This window comes from Protopterus annectens, chromosome 13.part0, assembly GCF_019279795.1.
Source record: "Protopterus annectens isolate FY-2018-M chromosome 13.part0, PAN1.0, whole genome shotgun sequence".
Taxonomy (NCBI): domain Eukaryota; kingdom Metazoa; phylum Chordata; order Ceratodontiformes; family Protopteridae; genus Protopterus; species Protopterus annectens.
The window spans coordinates 522,440,299-522,456,089 of NC_056747.1; the positions used below are offsets into that span (position 1 = coordinate 522,440,299).

Below are 15,791 nucleotides of genomic sequence, written 5' to 3' on the forward strand. Positions count from 1 at the left end.
ACATTTCTACTATTACAATTAACCTGTCTACTGTTCAACTCACAGAATCCCAGATGAATCTACTTGAAAAAGGTCTAAGCTTTATACCAGCTACTCTAACTTCGTTTGATGAGTTTCTCTTAGATCTCAAATTATTTGGTAGAAACCTGACTTTGAAGTATATTTTTGGGAATGATAAAGTTAAACAGGGTGATAAAGAAATTATGCTAAAGAACCTAGTACTTTTGTTCTCATTAATTTACCAGCTGTTGAATCTTTTATACATGCTGTTGAAGAAGTGGCTGCATTGAGGCAGATGCATATGAATAAGCAATTTTACAATTTAACAAAGGATGAAAATCAAGCATTGAAAGAACTAAATATAAGAAATGATATAGTTATTAAACCAGCAGATAAAGGTGGAGCAGTGGTAATAATGGATGCTGAAACCTATTCTTTTTCAATGAGAAAGATGTTGAACGATGACAAGACATATAAGATTAGTAAGAGTGAACTGAACTCGATGAAGCAAAGAGTGAAAAATGATTTATTTGACCTCTTGATGAGTAGAATCATTGATAAAGAACAATATGAGCTTTTTGAGGTTGAGCATCCTACTGTACCTTCTATTAATGGTCTACCAAAGATACATAAGACCTTAATATCACCTCCCTTACGTCCCATTGTAGCAGGAAGAGGATGGCTGACTGAGCCTATTTCGATATTTGTTGAGAAAGAGCTCAAGAAATTGATTCCTAAAGCTAATATAGTTATTAAAGACACAGGAGATTTTTTACAGCGATTAGATGAAGCTAAATACAATGCAAATGATTTTAAGTGTCTATTACTGGTGACTTTAGATGTTGATAGCCTTTTTACATCTATACCCAATGATTATGGGGTTGAAGCCATCAGAAGATTTCTTATGGAAGAAAAAAACAATCCTAAGCTAATTTGTATACTTCTTGTCTTAATTCTCAGCAATAACATCTTTACGTATGAAGGCAAATACTACTGGCAAAGTTGGGGGGTAGCCCTGTGCCAATAATTATGCGAATTTGGTCCTAGCACAATGGGAGAGAGAATGGATGAGAGACCCAATGAATCAATGGAGCAAATGTATTACTCTATACAATCGTTTTGTTGACAATATTTTTATCGTTTGGAGAGGTGATGGAGAGCAGTTAAATAGTTTTGTTTACTATCTGACAGAGACTACTGATTTTTTAAGATCTGAATATAAAAGCTCCAGGTTTGAAATGGATTTTTTGGATGTTAGTATAAGCATAGACCTGAAGGAAGGTATTTCTACCAGCCTCTTTCGCAAACAAATGTGACGGAATCATATGTTGCATTATACTAGTATGCATCCTGGACATATTTTCAATAATATCGTGGAAAATCAGACAGGATTTCTAAACTCTGTACTGATGAAAAAGAGTTTATTGAGGAAAGGAATAGTTTACTGAAGAGTTTTGAACAGAGAGGCTATCCGACTAGGAGAGTGAACTCAAATGTCATTGAAGCCACTGAACTGAGAAAAAACAAGGGGAGATCTTTGTATTCAACTAGAAACATAGGGAATGAGAGTCACCATACCAATACTAAGAATATGAATTCTTTGAGAGTTGGCTTAACTTTTGGATCTGATCATAATACTATCTGCCAAGTGATTAAGAAATACTGTCTGGTTCTGACTGCTGACAGTAAGATAAAAGGCATAGTAGGTTCAACTCCATCTTTTCAGTTCAAAAATAAGAAAAATCTAAAAAGACTATTATGCTATAGGGAAGGAACAGGCTCTTCTGACAGAATGATGAAAAAAGAAAGCTGTATAGGAACTAAAAAATGTGGTTTTTATAAGACCTGCTATGTAATGAACTGCACCAAGTCATTTACACATCCGGACACAGGAAAAATATTTTATTTTTCTGGGACTGCTAATTGTGATAGTAGAAATGTGATTTACATCGCTACCTGCACAGTTTGTAAAGCTTTTTATGTAGGGGAAAACCAATATGAAAATGAAAGAAAGGATTTCCAAACATTTATCAGACATAAGGACTAGAAAAGAAACTAATGCTTTATTTACACACATAAAAAGCAATGAAGGGCATCATTTTCATTTCATGATAATATCTCAGTTAAAACAAAATTAAAGAGAAGGTGATTTGGTGAATCTGACTGAACGTGAGGAATCCAAATGGATTATGAGACTGCGGGCTGACCATCCACCTGGATTAAATGGAAGTTTACCAATCAAGCCGTTTTTGAAGAATAGAAAAATTATTCAATATACAGCCTAGCTTAATAAATAAATAATTTTCATATGGTTGACTTGTTAATAACTATCAATCATATGATCGTTATATATTGTGTACTATCGTCTGTTTGAAGGTTCTGATTATGACCCATATTGCCTTATTAATTGTCCTAGTGACTTGTATTATATTTGTATATATTTATATTTTTATTTCTAGTCACTGTTGTTTATAGTAGAAATTCAAGATGGTTATCATGTCTTTTTATGGTGCTGTTCAGACTTTTTATAGCTCCTAGGGTTCGTTGTTTATGACATCTTCAACGATAGTGTTTGCTTATACTATTAATGTATTTTTTCTGCTTCTGTTGTTTAATAATTTTTATGTAGGTAGTATATATTACATAATTTATAGATATATTACATTTTATATATTTTATTAGCACTTTGTTATTAAGGACTTTGCATACGTATTTTTTAAATGCTAAAATGTTTTAATTATTTATATTTTTTGGGGTTTTTTTTGTTAATTGTCTTTATAGAATCACGCTTTTTGATGAGTGAACTTGGAATAACTTGTTTTTTATTCTTATGAAAGCGATAGGGAATACACTTTTGATATAAGTTCCCTATGTTTTGCAGAATGTCTAACGTAAACCAATGATTTCTAAGCAAGCAAAGTCTGATTTACATTTCTGCTTTCATTTGCTAGCCCAGACCAATAATGTTTGAGAAAGTGAAGTTTAATTTACATTTTCCATCCTAACTTGCTAGTTAAAGCTAGGTTTTGTCTAATGTTTAAAGTAAACCAATGATTTTTAAGCAAGTAAATTCTGATTTACATTTCTGCTTTCATTTGCTAGCTAAGACCAATGGTGTCTGAGAAAGTGAAGTCTAATTTACATTTTCCATCTTAACTTGCCAGTCAAAGCTAATTAGAATAACGAAACACATTGGATGATGTGCTTGTATAAGCACTGTATTGGTTAGAGCAAAGCAGCTTGTTTAAATGTTTTTTGTCATTGTCTGCTATATGCTTTATATTAGATTGAGATGTGGTTCTTGAATGTGGATCTGAAGAAGGCTTTGATAGCTGAAAGCACTAATCCGTTGTTTGTTGTTTTTTGTCTTGTTGAGATACAGCTCTGATTAAATCATTGAGATACGTTTTATGGTGTGGTGCATCACTCATCTTTTAGTTATCTTTATTAAAATTGTCACATTTTGCACAACATAAGGATACATACATTAATAAAAAAAGAAAACAGTGTAGTAACATTTCCATTACTTTTGTCATTCACTATACATGTGTACATTTTATTTTAACAATTTTCTTTCAGTCCAACATTACTTAATTCCCACCTTGCCTTAAACATCACTCCTCCTTATTGAACATCATTCTGGATGCATCACTCCCACAAATTCCATTAATTTCTATAAAAAGTTGCTCCTTCCCTTTTGTTAAGATCCCACCTCCAGTTCTTTTCATCTCTTTTACAATATTCAGTACCTCAGTTACAGTTTTATATTCTGATTTCCATTTTCTAGTAATTGTGTTTTGGCAGCCAACAGCATTTAAACTTAGTAATTTTAACAGTGTCTAGGCAATTCAGATCCCATATCCCATCTCAAGGGAATTATTTCCTTATTCATAACCATTCATTTCCCCCAGCATTTTCTACAGAGTACTCTGTGGGAGATTTTTAAAATTCACCAACTCATTACATTCCCAAGAAACATGTTCCTGATTACCTCTCTATTTCTCATCACTCCTTTAGTATTTGCTGTCTACCCAATGAAAAATGAAGTCTTCTATAGGTATACAAATACCTGTGCAAAAATCCTAAACCTTCTGGACCTTCTTGCATACTTGAAGCCTCACAGATGTCTTTCCATCGTTCTTTGCAAACTGCCTTTCCATTCCCATCTCCCAGTCTTTTCTAACCTTTTTATCCCATGATTGTGTTTTTATAGTTATGCAGTATTTTATACACACTACTAATTATCCATTTTTAACACCAGCTTCTATTCTATGCTTTACTTAAAACTGTACCAGTGTTGGTCTTTCACTTATCACTCACTCCCATCTCTCTTTTTTTCACCTATACTGTTATCAGTCCGCTCAGGAACGGAATCCCTAATGTGCAGTCTAAAGTTCTGATTAGCCTCAACTCACTCTCTTATCTTTCCCTCCCCAGTTACTTGCTCCCAATAACTTTCTTTGCTTTGATAATTTCCTCCAGTAAATTTTGCATCACTCCAGCATACTTTCTATAGCCCTACTAGCAGAAAACCCTATTGGTAAAATTCTTCTCCACTCCCATACTGGTTTGCATCTTAAAATACTTTCTACTACTTTATGAATATATTCTGTATGGTGGTGGTCATTCTCTTTAAGGACTTGCTTCCAAAATCGTAATCTCACTTCATTTCGTAAAATCACCCATTTCTGCTTTGATTTATAACCTTCTGCTTGAGTTACGTACATGAGCCTTAAATGTGCAGCTCTAAACCAAACTTATTTTATGGGAAGCATCTACTTATCCCTCTTAAATCTTACCATCTTCCCTTCCCAAATAAATTCCTTTAGCTCTACATTATCATTCACAGCTTCTCATCCCGTTAAGAATCTGCCTGAGCACTATAAAAACACTGAGGGACTAAACACATTTTCACTGCTTGCATTTTACTATCCATATCCGTATTCAAGAGCTTCCAGTTTAATTTTTCTGCAGTCTTCTGTTAGTTTCTTCTTGCATATCCTTAGCTGCTACAGCAGAATCCTTTTTAATTCATATACCTAAATATTTCATCTTATGTCCTCGTATGTATGGCTTTTGTTGAACCAATTCATACATGGGTGCATAGTTTACAGCTACAGCTTTTGCTTTATTTTCATTTACTGTACATCCTGAAAATACATGAAACTGTCTAAAAATATTATACGACACCAAAATGTCCTTCTAGATTTATGAAGTATTGTATACGATCTGCAAATAAGGCTAAATTTTCTTGATCACCACATCAATTATATTCTTTAAATTATGAATCTCTTATTTTCTTCACTAATGCCTCTAAATGTAAAGCAAATAATAGAGGAGAAAGAGGACATACTTGCCTGTTGTCTCAGTTCAAGCACAGTTTGGCAGAGAGGAACCCCTCGTACTTCAATTCTGGCCTCCAATCCTTCATGCAGTCTCCTTATTAAGCTTACTCCGTCAATGAATGCAAGTGCTACCACTGCCCTACTCAAAATCTTAGTCAACTCTGAGTCTGCATTTATCTGCCTCATGAGTGTAGCAGTTAGATACGTCCTCTGGGACATTGGGATGGCTTTCTGAAGGATGGACGACTAGGATTGCTAACTTTTGTCGTTGCTAAAACCGGAGTAAAGCCACACCCCTCATGTCACCAGTAACACCGCCCATCCCACCCCCTCTCCCGCCCACAACCCGCCCATTTTGTGAAATCACGGCGACCTCACTCGGCAGGGGAACGTGCTCTTTTCCCATAACTGCTGCTTGCTTTCAGCTGATTTACTATGCTTTTCTGTAAAAAAAAGCATAGTAAATCAGCCGATATACAAACTCCAATAGTCTGTTTCCTTATTGAAACAGAATACCGGAGTTTGTACAGTGTTTTCCAGACTACCAGAGAATCAGTGTGATTTCTGGATAGTCCGGAAAAAAAAAAACTGAGGGGTGGCAACCCTATGGATGACTGAAGCACTGATTCTGTAGACAATCTCTGTCATGGGGGGCATGTCTGAAAAGAAATCAAAGGATACATGTTCAGATTTTTAAAGCTAGAATGCTTTGGCACCCTTATGGTTAATAGAGAAGGACCTCTGAGGGGGTCTCAAAGCTCATTCTATTGGCAGAGGTTGTTCACTTTTTGGCAACTTTTTCTTGACTTTAGGACCAAACAGTGATGCTGCATCATAAAGGGTGTTAAAGGATACCTTGTAGTTGCCTGCAACGTTGCAGAGAATAGCCATGCGTGGCAGCCCATTGCAATGTTGGTGCTCACTGCATGGTAGCCAACTGTGACTCTATTTGTTTCTGAGTGTCTAGGGTAGAAAGTATTCGGACAGAGTCAAGTGTTTTCACTCACAGGTGTCTCTGGAACCTCATCATACTGGTGAAATAGTTAAGCATCCAAGGGGAAACTTTCTGAGGCATAAGCATGCTTCCCTGTTTGTTCAATATTCCTGGATCCCTTATTAGGAGGATAAGTTGTGAAGTGTTCCTGTGGAAGTTTATTCTTGATGGCCACCTCCATGATAAAGTCTGGAACAATGTCCTTGCTTCAATGCTGTCTGTCCTTGAGCAGGCACAAAGTTTTATCATGCTTGTAGGGCATACACTTAGTAATACTGGACTCTAGCTATGCTTTATCACCAGGTTCATCATTAGGTCAGGGGTAGAGACTACCAGGAAGTGGAAAGGGCAGACCTGAATGCCTCAAATAACACCTCCTTATCTAGGGAAGGGAGATCAGTGGGCAAATAACCCCTCTGCTCCATCAATTCAAAAATATCCCCTAATCCAGGATCTTCAGGAATAGACTGGTGGGGGGGTGGGTATTCCCCTTCATCAAGGTCAGTTGTCTGAGGGTAACAAATTCCAAAAGAAAGTGCGTCACTTCTTAAACATTCCATTTCTGGAAGCTTGGAGGGGAATCTTGCAAAGTCCCAAAATTGTCATGGACTCCTTTCTGAAGGAGGGGTTTGAGGTGCTTGGTACTGCTGTGTCCACTGGGTCGAGGATGAGGAGCCAAGGACTCTGATACAGACTAGTTACAGTAGCTGGGTGCAGCACATACGGTGCATTCTCTTCCTGTGACGCAGGATGTGTGATGATCCCCTCAAAGAAACTGAATGCCAAAGTAAAGCCCAACAGTCCTGTGAAAACCCCTGACAGATCTAACTCCATCATCAAAGAAGAAGTGAGCTCCTGACACTGACAGGCCAGTCAGCTGTGGTATCGATATATGGACCGACACCTCATACTGATTTCCCAGACAAAGAGAATGGCAGCAAGTGAGTCAGTGTTGAAAAGAGATCCAAGGACTTGGCATTGTCAGTCCTGTGTCAATACTCACTCAGCACTGAGGGGATCAGTGCCGATGGGTTCAGATGCAACTTCAGAACCCATGGATTGGATCGAACTGGTGTCGAGGGAAGATTCACTAGGATCAACATCACCTCTGTGACCACTAGCACCAAGAAGTGCTGGGGAAGGATCAGAAGTAACTGGAGTCTGTTGTCAATCCCTGAAATTAAAGGGGTATGGCAAAACACTTATGTTTATCTGCACCTTAATGAAGACAGTCATTCAATCCATTTTAAGTCTGAAATGCTCTAGACAGACCTGGTAGACCTAAATGAGGAGGTGTGTGGGGAGTGGGAGATGAGGAGCTTTGATGATTCCACCTCTGACAACTGGCTGTTGGAAGATTCCCTTTCATAGGAGACTTCACCGGATAACAATCAGTTCACTACAGATAGGCACTGGAACCCAAACCAAAGGCATAAATAAAGATAGCTTTGAATGGATCACAGAAGAGGCATCAGGGATGGAAGAAGGTTTAGGGACCTTAAGGAATGCAGAACTAGAAACTTCTGGTCTTGTTTTTATGCTCTCTTTGTCTCTCTCTCATTTTCCTTACTGTTCTTTTTATCTATCTTTTCTCCAGATTTAGGTGGTAACATTTTTAGGATTAGTTTGTTGTGATATTTTAGCTGGGGTTGAGGCCTAAAAGCCTTGCAGATGTTGCATGAGGCTTAAAGATGTTCCAAGACCAGACATGTGATACAGAGGTCATGCATGTCCTGGGGTGGAATCTTGTGCCCATACTGGAAATACATAACAATATCAAAGCAAACACTACACAAAACACAGAGCAGTTAGGACCACCAACTTCAAATGCAGTGTGTGGGGGAAAAACAGACCGAATACAATACAGAAACTATCAGAGTAGGCTAGTAAGAATGTTGTTGCTGACTACAGAGAAGGCAGTAAGGAAGATTACATCTGCCTACCTAACAGCGAGGGTGGATAGCAATTATTTATATATGCATGTACACACACACACACACACACACACACACATATATACATATATATATGTATAGAAGAGAAGTTGAATTGTTAGAAGAGAAAACCTGACTAAAAGTCAGTAAATAACAGGATGAATGAAAATATCTGGCAACTTTTCAGAAGCACTAGAGAACATGCCTACAGTAGTAAGCTTCAAATGAGATCTGAGGGGCTGAAAAGATAAGTTGCATTATTGCAGGCAGGAGGACTTTGAGAGTTGAAGTGAATGTACGTGGGTGAATAAGTTGCCAGCTTAGATCCACCACAGAGACGGATTACCCAACAGTCTAAGTGGATAGAGTGAATAACATAAGATCCTAAGATTCTCTGTAGTATACTTTTTGGTAATTCAGCCTACTGTATCTCCGTACCTCATCCTTGCAGATCAGTGGGCACACCATCCCATTAATTCAAGAAACATTTTCATGTCACTGTTGGATCCTTAGTGTACAATCCCTAGCAGTATTATTAGGTTTTTTTTTTTTTTTTAACTAAAATACATACTCAAGTTAATAAAAACTGTATGCAGTTTAAACCTATTTACACTATTTACATTCAACTTGGGGTCAAATGCTCTAGACTGACAACCTTAACATCCACCCCCTTTCATTTGAAGACAGTACAAGTGAATAAATATCCACAAAATCACTTAGCTCCCCTTCCCCATTGATCCTGTTTTGACTGCAAACTAAAGCATTTTCCTTCTCGGTCAGTGATACTTGCTGTGCTAAGAATTAACATTAGATATGCTATTTCAGCATTGCTGCTGATGAAGTTCAGTACTTATGAAATCAGTCTCAAGTGCTTCCTACTGAGAACTACATACAGGAAAAATTCTTTTTTTTCATTACTTTATCTGTACATTACATTTCCAGTCATTTATACTTTTTCATAGTCATTTCCTATACACAGATCAAATGTTTGCAGTTCAGATTAGATGCAAAATCACCATTGTTGCTTTAAATCTCAATTCCCACTGTTATTTTAGCCCCGTTGACTATTCTGACATAGTTTGCCCTCTAGACAGTTAAAACCAGTAGCAGACGTACTCAGGTGAGTTTACATTTTCTTCCTTTTAGAAGAACTGCCCTGCTGCAAATCACAATCCTACATTTTCATACCCCTCTGCCACTACTTCTAGAATTATGTAGCCAGGAATACTCATTCATGCAAAGCTAGCAGAACCACACTTTGTGTAGGAAAAAAATGAATGAATAACCTCAAAATGTATTATTAATACTACTATTACTACTACTATCATCAATACAATCCTCAGGTTTGCCCTTAATCTAAGTAGCTCATTGTATATTTTACCCTCTTGTGCTGTCACCTCGATATTAGCCATTAAGTGGAAGTTTAATACTGCTCACTTTAGTTTCTTTCAGTTTTTTGTTGCCAGTAATTCTTTTCTGTTTTATAGACTGTTGCAGTTTTATCCTCCTTGAAGGTATATCGAGTATTGTTAAGGACTAATTTTTATAGCTAAACTTTACTTCTCAAAGTATTTGCTAGCAATTTCCTCAGTAATTGGTCTGTGCGAAGGGAGCTTCATTTAGAAAGAATAATATGGTTACTTTTTTGTGTTTTTACTAGTGTTTTTTTTTTTCTGTGCTGTCACTTATCTCATAAGTGCTTTGCTATCAATTAGTGCACTAAAAAAAGGTCACTTCTTCTACTGACAAAACTATAAGGCAGTAGAGAAGCTTTCTTACAATCCCTTAAGTAAACCTCCACAAAGGCAGTTGGTAGTAAGATGCCTCTGATATGACTGTTTTGCACTGCCCTATCTACATAGGGTGGCTTAGTACCATGTACCTTCTCCATTTATGAGGACGTTATGTAAAATCATGACTAGATGCTGCATTTCAGGGGAAGGGACCTCTTTGACTGTAATACTTAGGATACTAGCAATGACCTGTATACAAAACATGATAAAGTTTTATGTACATCCATTAACAAGGAAAATAAACAGAGATCCTGTACTAGAGATATTTCAGAAATTTTATGAAAATTTGTATAAAGCAGAGAAAACATGGAAATAAAAAAAGAACACAAATGGAAACCATTTATGGAAGACTTAAGTATACCAATTTAGAGGCAGTCAGCAGATGAGGCTCAACAATTAACAGTCAAGACAGGAGGAAATTAAATTAAAATGGTGATGTACAATCAATCTGCAGGAAATTCTTCAGGAACAGATGGTATTCCTGTAGAAGTTTGGAAGCTTGGAGGGAAGAAAGTGATGCAGATTTGGAAAGTTTTGTTTAACAGTATTTTAAAAGGAGGAAAAGCTGGAAAAAAGCTGTGGCAACGTTAACAGACCATTACACTCTGCTTCATATAGGCCCATTTCAATTTTAAAGTGTTTGTCTGTAACAGCTAAAAGAATGCCAAATGTGTTGCCAAAAATGATAGATATGGATCAATGTGGTTTACTAGAACAATGATGATCCAGAGGGAAGCAGTGTGTAAGAAAATATCTCTATTGTTGGTGGGTCTTGATGCCGAAAAAGCATTTCACAGAGTAAGCTGGGATTTTGAGTAAGGCAGTGGAAGCATTTGCATTCTCCGATTCAATAAAAAGGTTAATTAAGAGGATATATAAGGGAACGGTGGCAAAAATTAAAATGGGAGGGTTACTTTCCCAATACAATCTGTCCAACAGAGGAGCCAGGCAGGGTTGTCCTGTTTCCCCTTCATTAAAATAACGGGCTTAGAAATTCAAAGATATAATTGGTATGGTAATCGAGAAAAGTTGGCTTTACTTGCAGATGATATTTTCTAGCTGATAAAACCAGAAAAGGATATTTCAGTGTTGTGGAATATCTTCAGACAGTTTCAAGTCTTTTTGGGATATAACATCAATGCAGATAAAATAAAGGCTATAACTGTAAATTATGTACCCACACATGAATTGGTCCAGCAATACTCATATCTATGGTGACATGACCAAATGAAGTATTTATGAGTATGGATTACAAAGGATTCTGTTATCACGGCTAAAGCTATGTGAGAAGAGACTAAAGAAATAATACAAAAACTGAGAAACTGGAAACTATTGTTTATGGAGATGAATGCTAAAATACAAGCAGTGAAAATGTTTGTCCTTTTAGTTTTATATACATGTAACGCATATTTTTAGCAACCAGAGGATAAGTTGTGGACAGTAATAGAGAGCTGAAGGATGTTATCTGGGAGGGGAAAAGGGCAAGGGTCAAGTGATAATTTGATCCTGCCAAATGAACAAGGTGGCATTACCTGATTTGAAAGGAATTCATAGGTTTGCATGTGTGTACTTGGCTAGCAATCACTAGGGTTTTTTTAAGCTTATCCATGCATCCCAAATCTCTTGACAAATTCTGATACCCTTGAAAACTGTAAGCAGGGGCCTGGGAGATGAAACATGGGATATTTTAGAGCAGTTAAGACTCGTAAGGATAACAAAAGCTGAAAGGGGTTGGTGAAGTGGGGGGGGGTCAAGAAATAATGACAGAGTGGGATTTTGTATGCAGACCTTAAGAATAACAACAACAGCAACATAGAATATTATATTCATAAACTAAGCCAAAAGGAGAGTGGAGAAAGGAGATTTTGCCAATAAGGATGACTGCAATTAGGGGTACAGAGAATACATAAGATGGGGCTGGAATTTACTGGAGAAAACTGGCAAAGGAACCAAGGTATTGGGAGCAAATACTTGAGAGGGAAAGGTAACAGAATGCGAAAAAGTGAAGAAGCCAAGGAGACATTTGGACTGCAAGCTAGAGGCTGCCTTCCATATGAGATTAATGTCTGAGTACAGGCAAGGAGGAAAAGGATAAGGGGAATCCTTAGTGAATGACCTACTCTAGTAGAGTTAACTGAATCTAGAACAGAAGCTGCTGTTAAAAAGGGGATAATTAGTAGGGCATATGTTCATCAAAAGGGCTCACCGCAAGAAGGTATATCCCCTTACTCCAAGGCAAAGGCTACCCAGAGATTATATTACGAGCAAATGTGCAGTACCTTACGTGGAGGGTTGCATACTGAGACTTGACATTGTGTAAAAAATAATTTTGTTTTTCTTCAATTCATCACTTTCTGGAGTTCACACTCCAGTCAGTGTTCTAGGGATATATCCTTTTTTTAATATAAAATAGTAAACCGTTAGGAGTTTTCTACCAAAAGGAAAATAAATGAAAAATGTTTACCAGTGCTGTACAACTGATGAAACCGGTTTTCAGAAATAAGGAAATTTAATTTTTATTTACTTTTTTTGCCATGGAATGTGAACCAAGCAAATCAATGGTGAAAAAAAAAACAAATGGCTAGCCTAGAGTGACTAACCCAGTTGCCAAATGATAAATAAATGAATAATGCCTTTTGCCTTTCACAATAAAAGTAAAACAGATAATATAAAGATAACAAAATTAATAAGTACCATCTTTCAGTAACCTCAAACTGAAGTTTTAAGCAGAGCTTTAAAATGCGTGCATTCTCAGGAGGTAAAGAAAAAAATCTTTACAATCCTACAGTTCCACAGAATATCCATTCAGCATGAACTTGTTGGGCTGCAAATCAACGTTAGTCATGGGTGTCATTTTGTAAGGATACTGAAGATTTCTTAGGGGGAGGAACAGCAACTCAATGCAGATATTTTAGCTGGACATTTACATACCTGCATTTCAAACTAGTTGCATTTCTGCAAATTAGCCCTGTAAATTGAATCTCAGAAAAAAAATCTGATCATACCTTTACTAGATGTAATTTATTTGGTATGAAACATGCACTCACCTGCTCCTTGCCAGCTCTGTGTGGGCTCCTTATTAACCCTACTGCATTTCCTGTGCTTGCAGGGGCTGGTTCCAGAAAATTAGATGGCACTAAACCTCTCTGCCCATTCAGTTCACCCTAAACATATAAAAAGAAAAAATAAATAAGACTTAAAATTAAAGTTCTGCTCTACTAATTAAAAGTTTATGCTCAATATCTTTAATAAAGTATTAGTGATTTGCTCAGTTTTAAACAAGAACCATAAGAGCAGTTTACAGATTCTCAGAGAGAGCTTCCCAAAACAACAGGAAATCACTGAATACCACAGAAATCAATAAATACTTCTGGCTTCCCTATACAAAAAAAAGAGAGGCTGATTGACATAAGGCCGCCAATATTTTAGAAGCCCAAAGTGGCACAGTTTTTTTGTATAAATGCAATATTTTACAGGACAAGCATACCCATAACTAGTGCAAAGGTCTGCCACATTAAAGCTCACTCCTGTAGAAATTGAGTAGTTTGTTTTCTATATACAACATTAAGGTGTTTCAGATAGTTTTTCTGTACAGTATTAAGGTGTTTCAGATACTGTTTAATGCAGCTATTAGAGGAAATGTAGGAAATATTTGGGTCCAAAAATCTCATAACATTACCATTTTTTTTTTTCATTTTTTAGGGCATCACTTGTCTACAGTGACCTTCCTGCGTAAAAAGGTACAAGTGTTAACCCCAAACGGACTCCATTCCTAAAACTGCTTGTTTACACACAAACTACCACCATGAATTGGATTTACTACCTTAATCTTTACTATGATTTTTTCAAACACACATTATTGACTACTACACATAGACATTTAGCATGATCTTCCATAAAGCAACAGCTAATAATTAACATTATTATGTACATTTCCAAAATTCTTTGGGACTCCAGTGATACAAGTCCAAGTCTTCCTTGGAATTCTAGTCTCCTCCTCTGAAAGGTGCTGCAGCAGATGCTTATATCATCACTCACTATTACATCATCATCACCATCATCATCCTATGGATAAAGGGCATTAGTTTCCACTGAATTCATCTTGATTTCTGTGTTGATGCTTTTATCGTGATCAAGTACTTATTCCAGGACTCAACTCTGTTACAGAACCAGTAAAATGTGTTTTGACCCCCGTTAAAAATTCTCCAATATCTACAATATTATGCATCTTAGATGCTTAATGTTCTGCATATTCAAGCTGGATCATAGGTAAGTACTAGGCTAGCTGCCCTTGCAGGCCATTTTAAGCCTAACCAATTTCCCTTTTTGTGCTCAAAATAACCTATCCCATTTGGTTATAGATTGGCCTTACCCATCCCATGGTCGATATTTATAAATTACCTGTAATGAAAATAACTGGTATCATACCATAGATAATTTGAGAGGGTCCAACCAAAGGATAATGCATTTAGGAACCTTTCATGACAAGCCTTGTATGCTAGTTCAAAGTTCTCCCTAAATCTCTTGTATGTTAAAAACAGGATTAATGCTTTTACTCCCTCCACATTTGCTATTTTCTTATTTTGCAGTAAAAATGTTTCAAGGTCTTCAGGGTTACGTTTATGTCCTGGAATACCAAACATTGCATACTCTTAACTTGCATCTTATTACACTGATGAAAAGTGAAACTAGCACTTTTCACTATACGATCTAATCAACCTACTACTACGTTCTGGCAATTTTGTAAATTGTCCAGATGGTTAATGAAAGTAAGATTTTTGTCAATCAAGAACCTCAGGACTTTAATCATATAAACTGACTGATGTTATGAAAGATAGATAACAGTCTTATATTTTGGTTACCAAAGCACATTAATTTTATCTTATTAACTTTTAATAATACATTATTTTTGGATCATGTGTTTTAGATAATTTAATATTTTCTGCAGTTAGGTAACATATGTACAACTGATATTTCCTAATTTAAGGATGGATGGATGGAGATATATATATATATATATATGTGTGTGTGTGTGTGCGTGCTGTAAAAATCTGACTTTTGGATAATAACACCTGTTAATTACAAACTAAAAGGTAAGATCCCAGTATTGAGCCCTGGGGTATGCCCTGCATTAGAACATACACTCTAAGTGGCTTTCGTGTTCAACAGTATCCAAGAAATTAGCTGTGATCCTAAACCTTATTTTAACTTCTCAGTGACGGTCTTCTAATTATTGTGCTGAAGGTACTGGAAAAATAAATCTAGATATTGTTGTCTTGAAAGTTCTTTTCTACAGTTGTTCCCCCATTAATAAGGAAGGGAAGGTTACAAGTGGGTGTAGATATGTTTGCTGAATAGGTATGTTGTGAAAAATTCACAATGCTGTTTTCCATTAATTCACCCATTAACCTTTGAGTCTAATTTTGTCATACCTTTGCCAGCATGAGATAAGCGGCAAATAAGTATGTAACTGAACTTATTCCTGATCTGTTTTTTAACAACAAATCTTCTGCAGTTGTCAGATTTATGCCATTTCCTGATTCTCCCAGTAAGCTGGACAATATCTCAAGTGCTTGATTTATAATTTCATCATGGCATGCAGCCTTTTGTTGATCTTTAAATACTTCAAAAGGGCTGGTATTTCATTCAGATTGAAGAGATAGTATCTTGTGTCCTTAACAAAGATGTGAGAGTTCAACGTATTTGTGAAAGTTCCAGTAAACTT

General features: G+C 36.5%; 1 protein-coding gene across 1 annotated transcript in view; it reads right to left on the reverse strand.

Annotated features, from left to right (window-relative positions):
* LOC122787927 (peripheral-type benzodiazepine receptor-associated protein 1-like) overlaps positions 1-15,791 on the reverse strand; it is a 1,795,954-nt gene that overhangs the window by 88,278 nt on the left and 1,691,885 nt on the right. Inside the window, exon 29 of the mRNA XM_044054852.1 lies at positions 13,114-13,230. Coding sequence (XP_043910787.1) covers positions 13,114-13,230 — 117 coding nt within the window. The remainder of the gene's footprint in view (positions 1-13,113; positions 13,231-15,791) is intronic.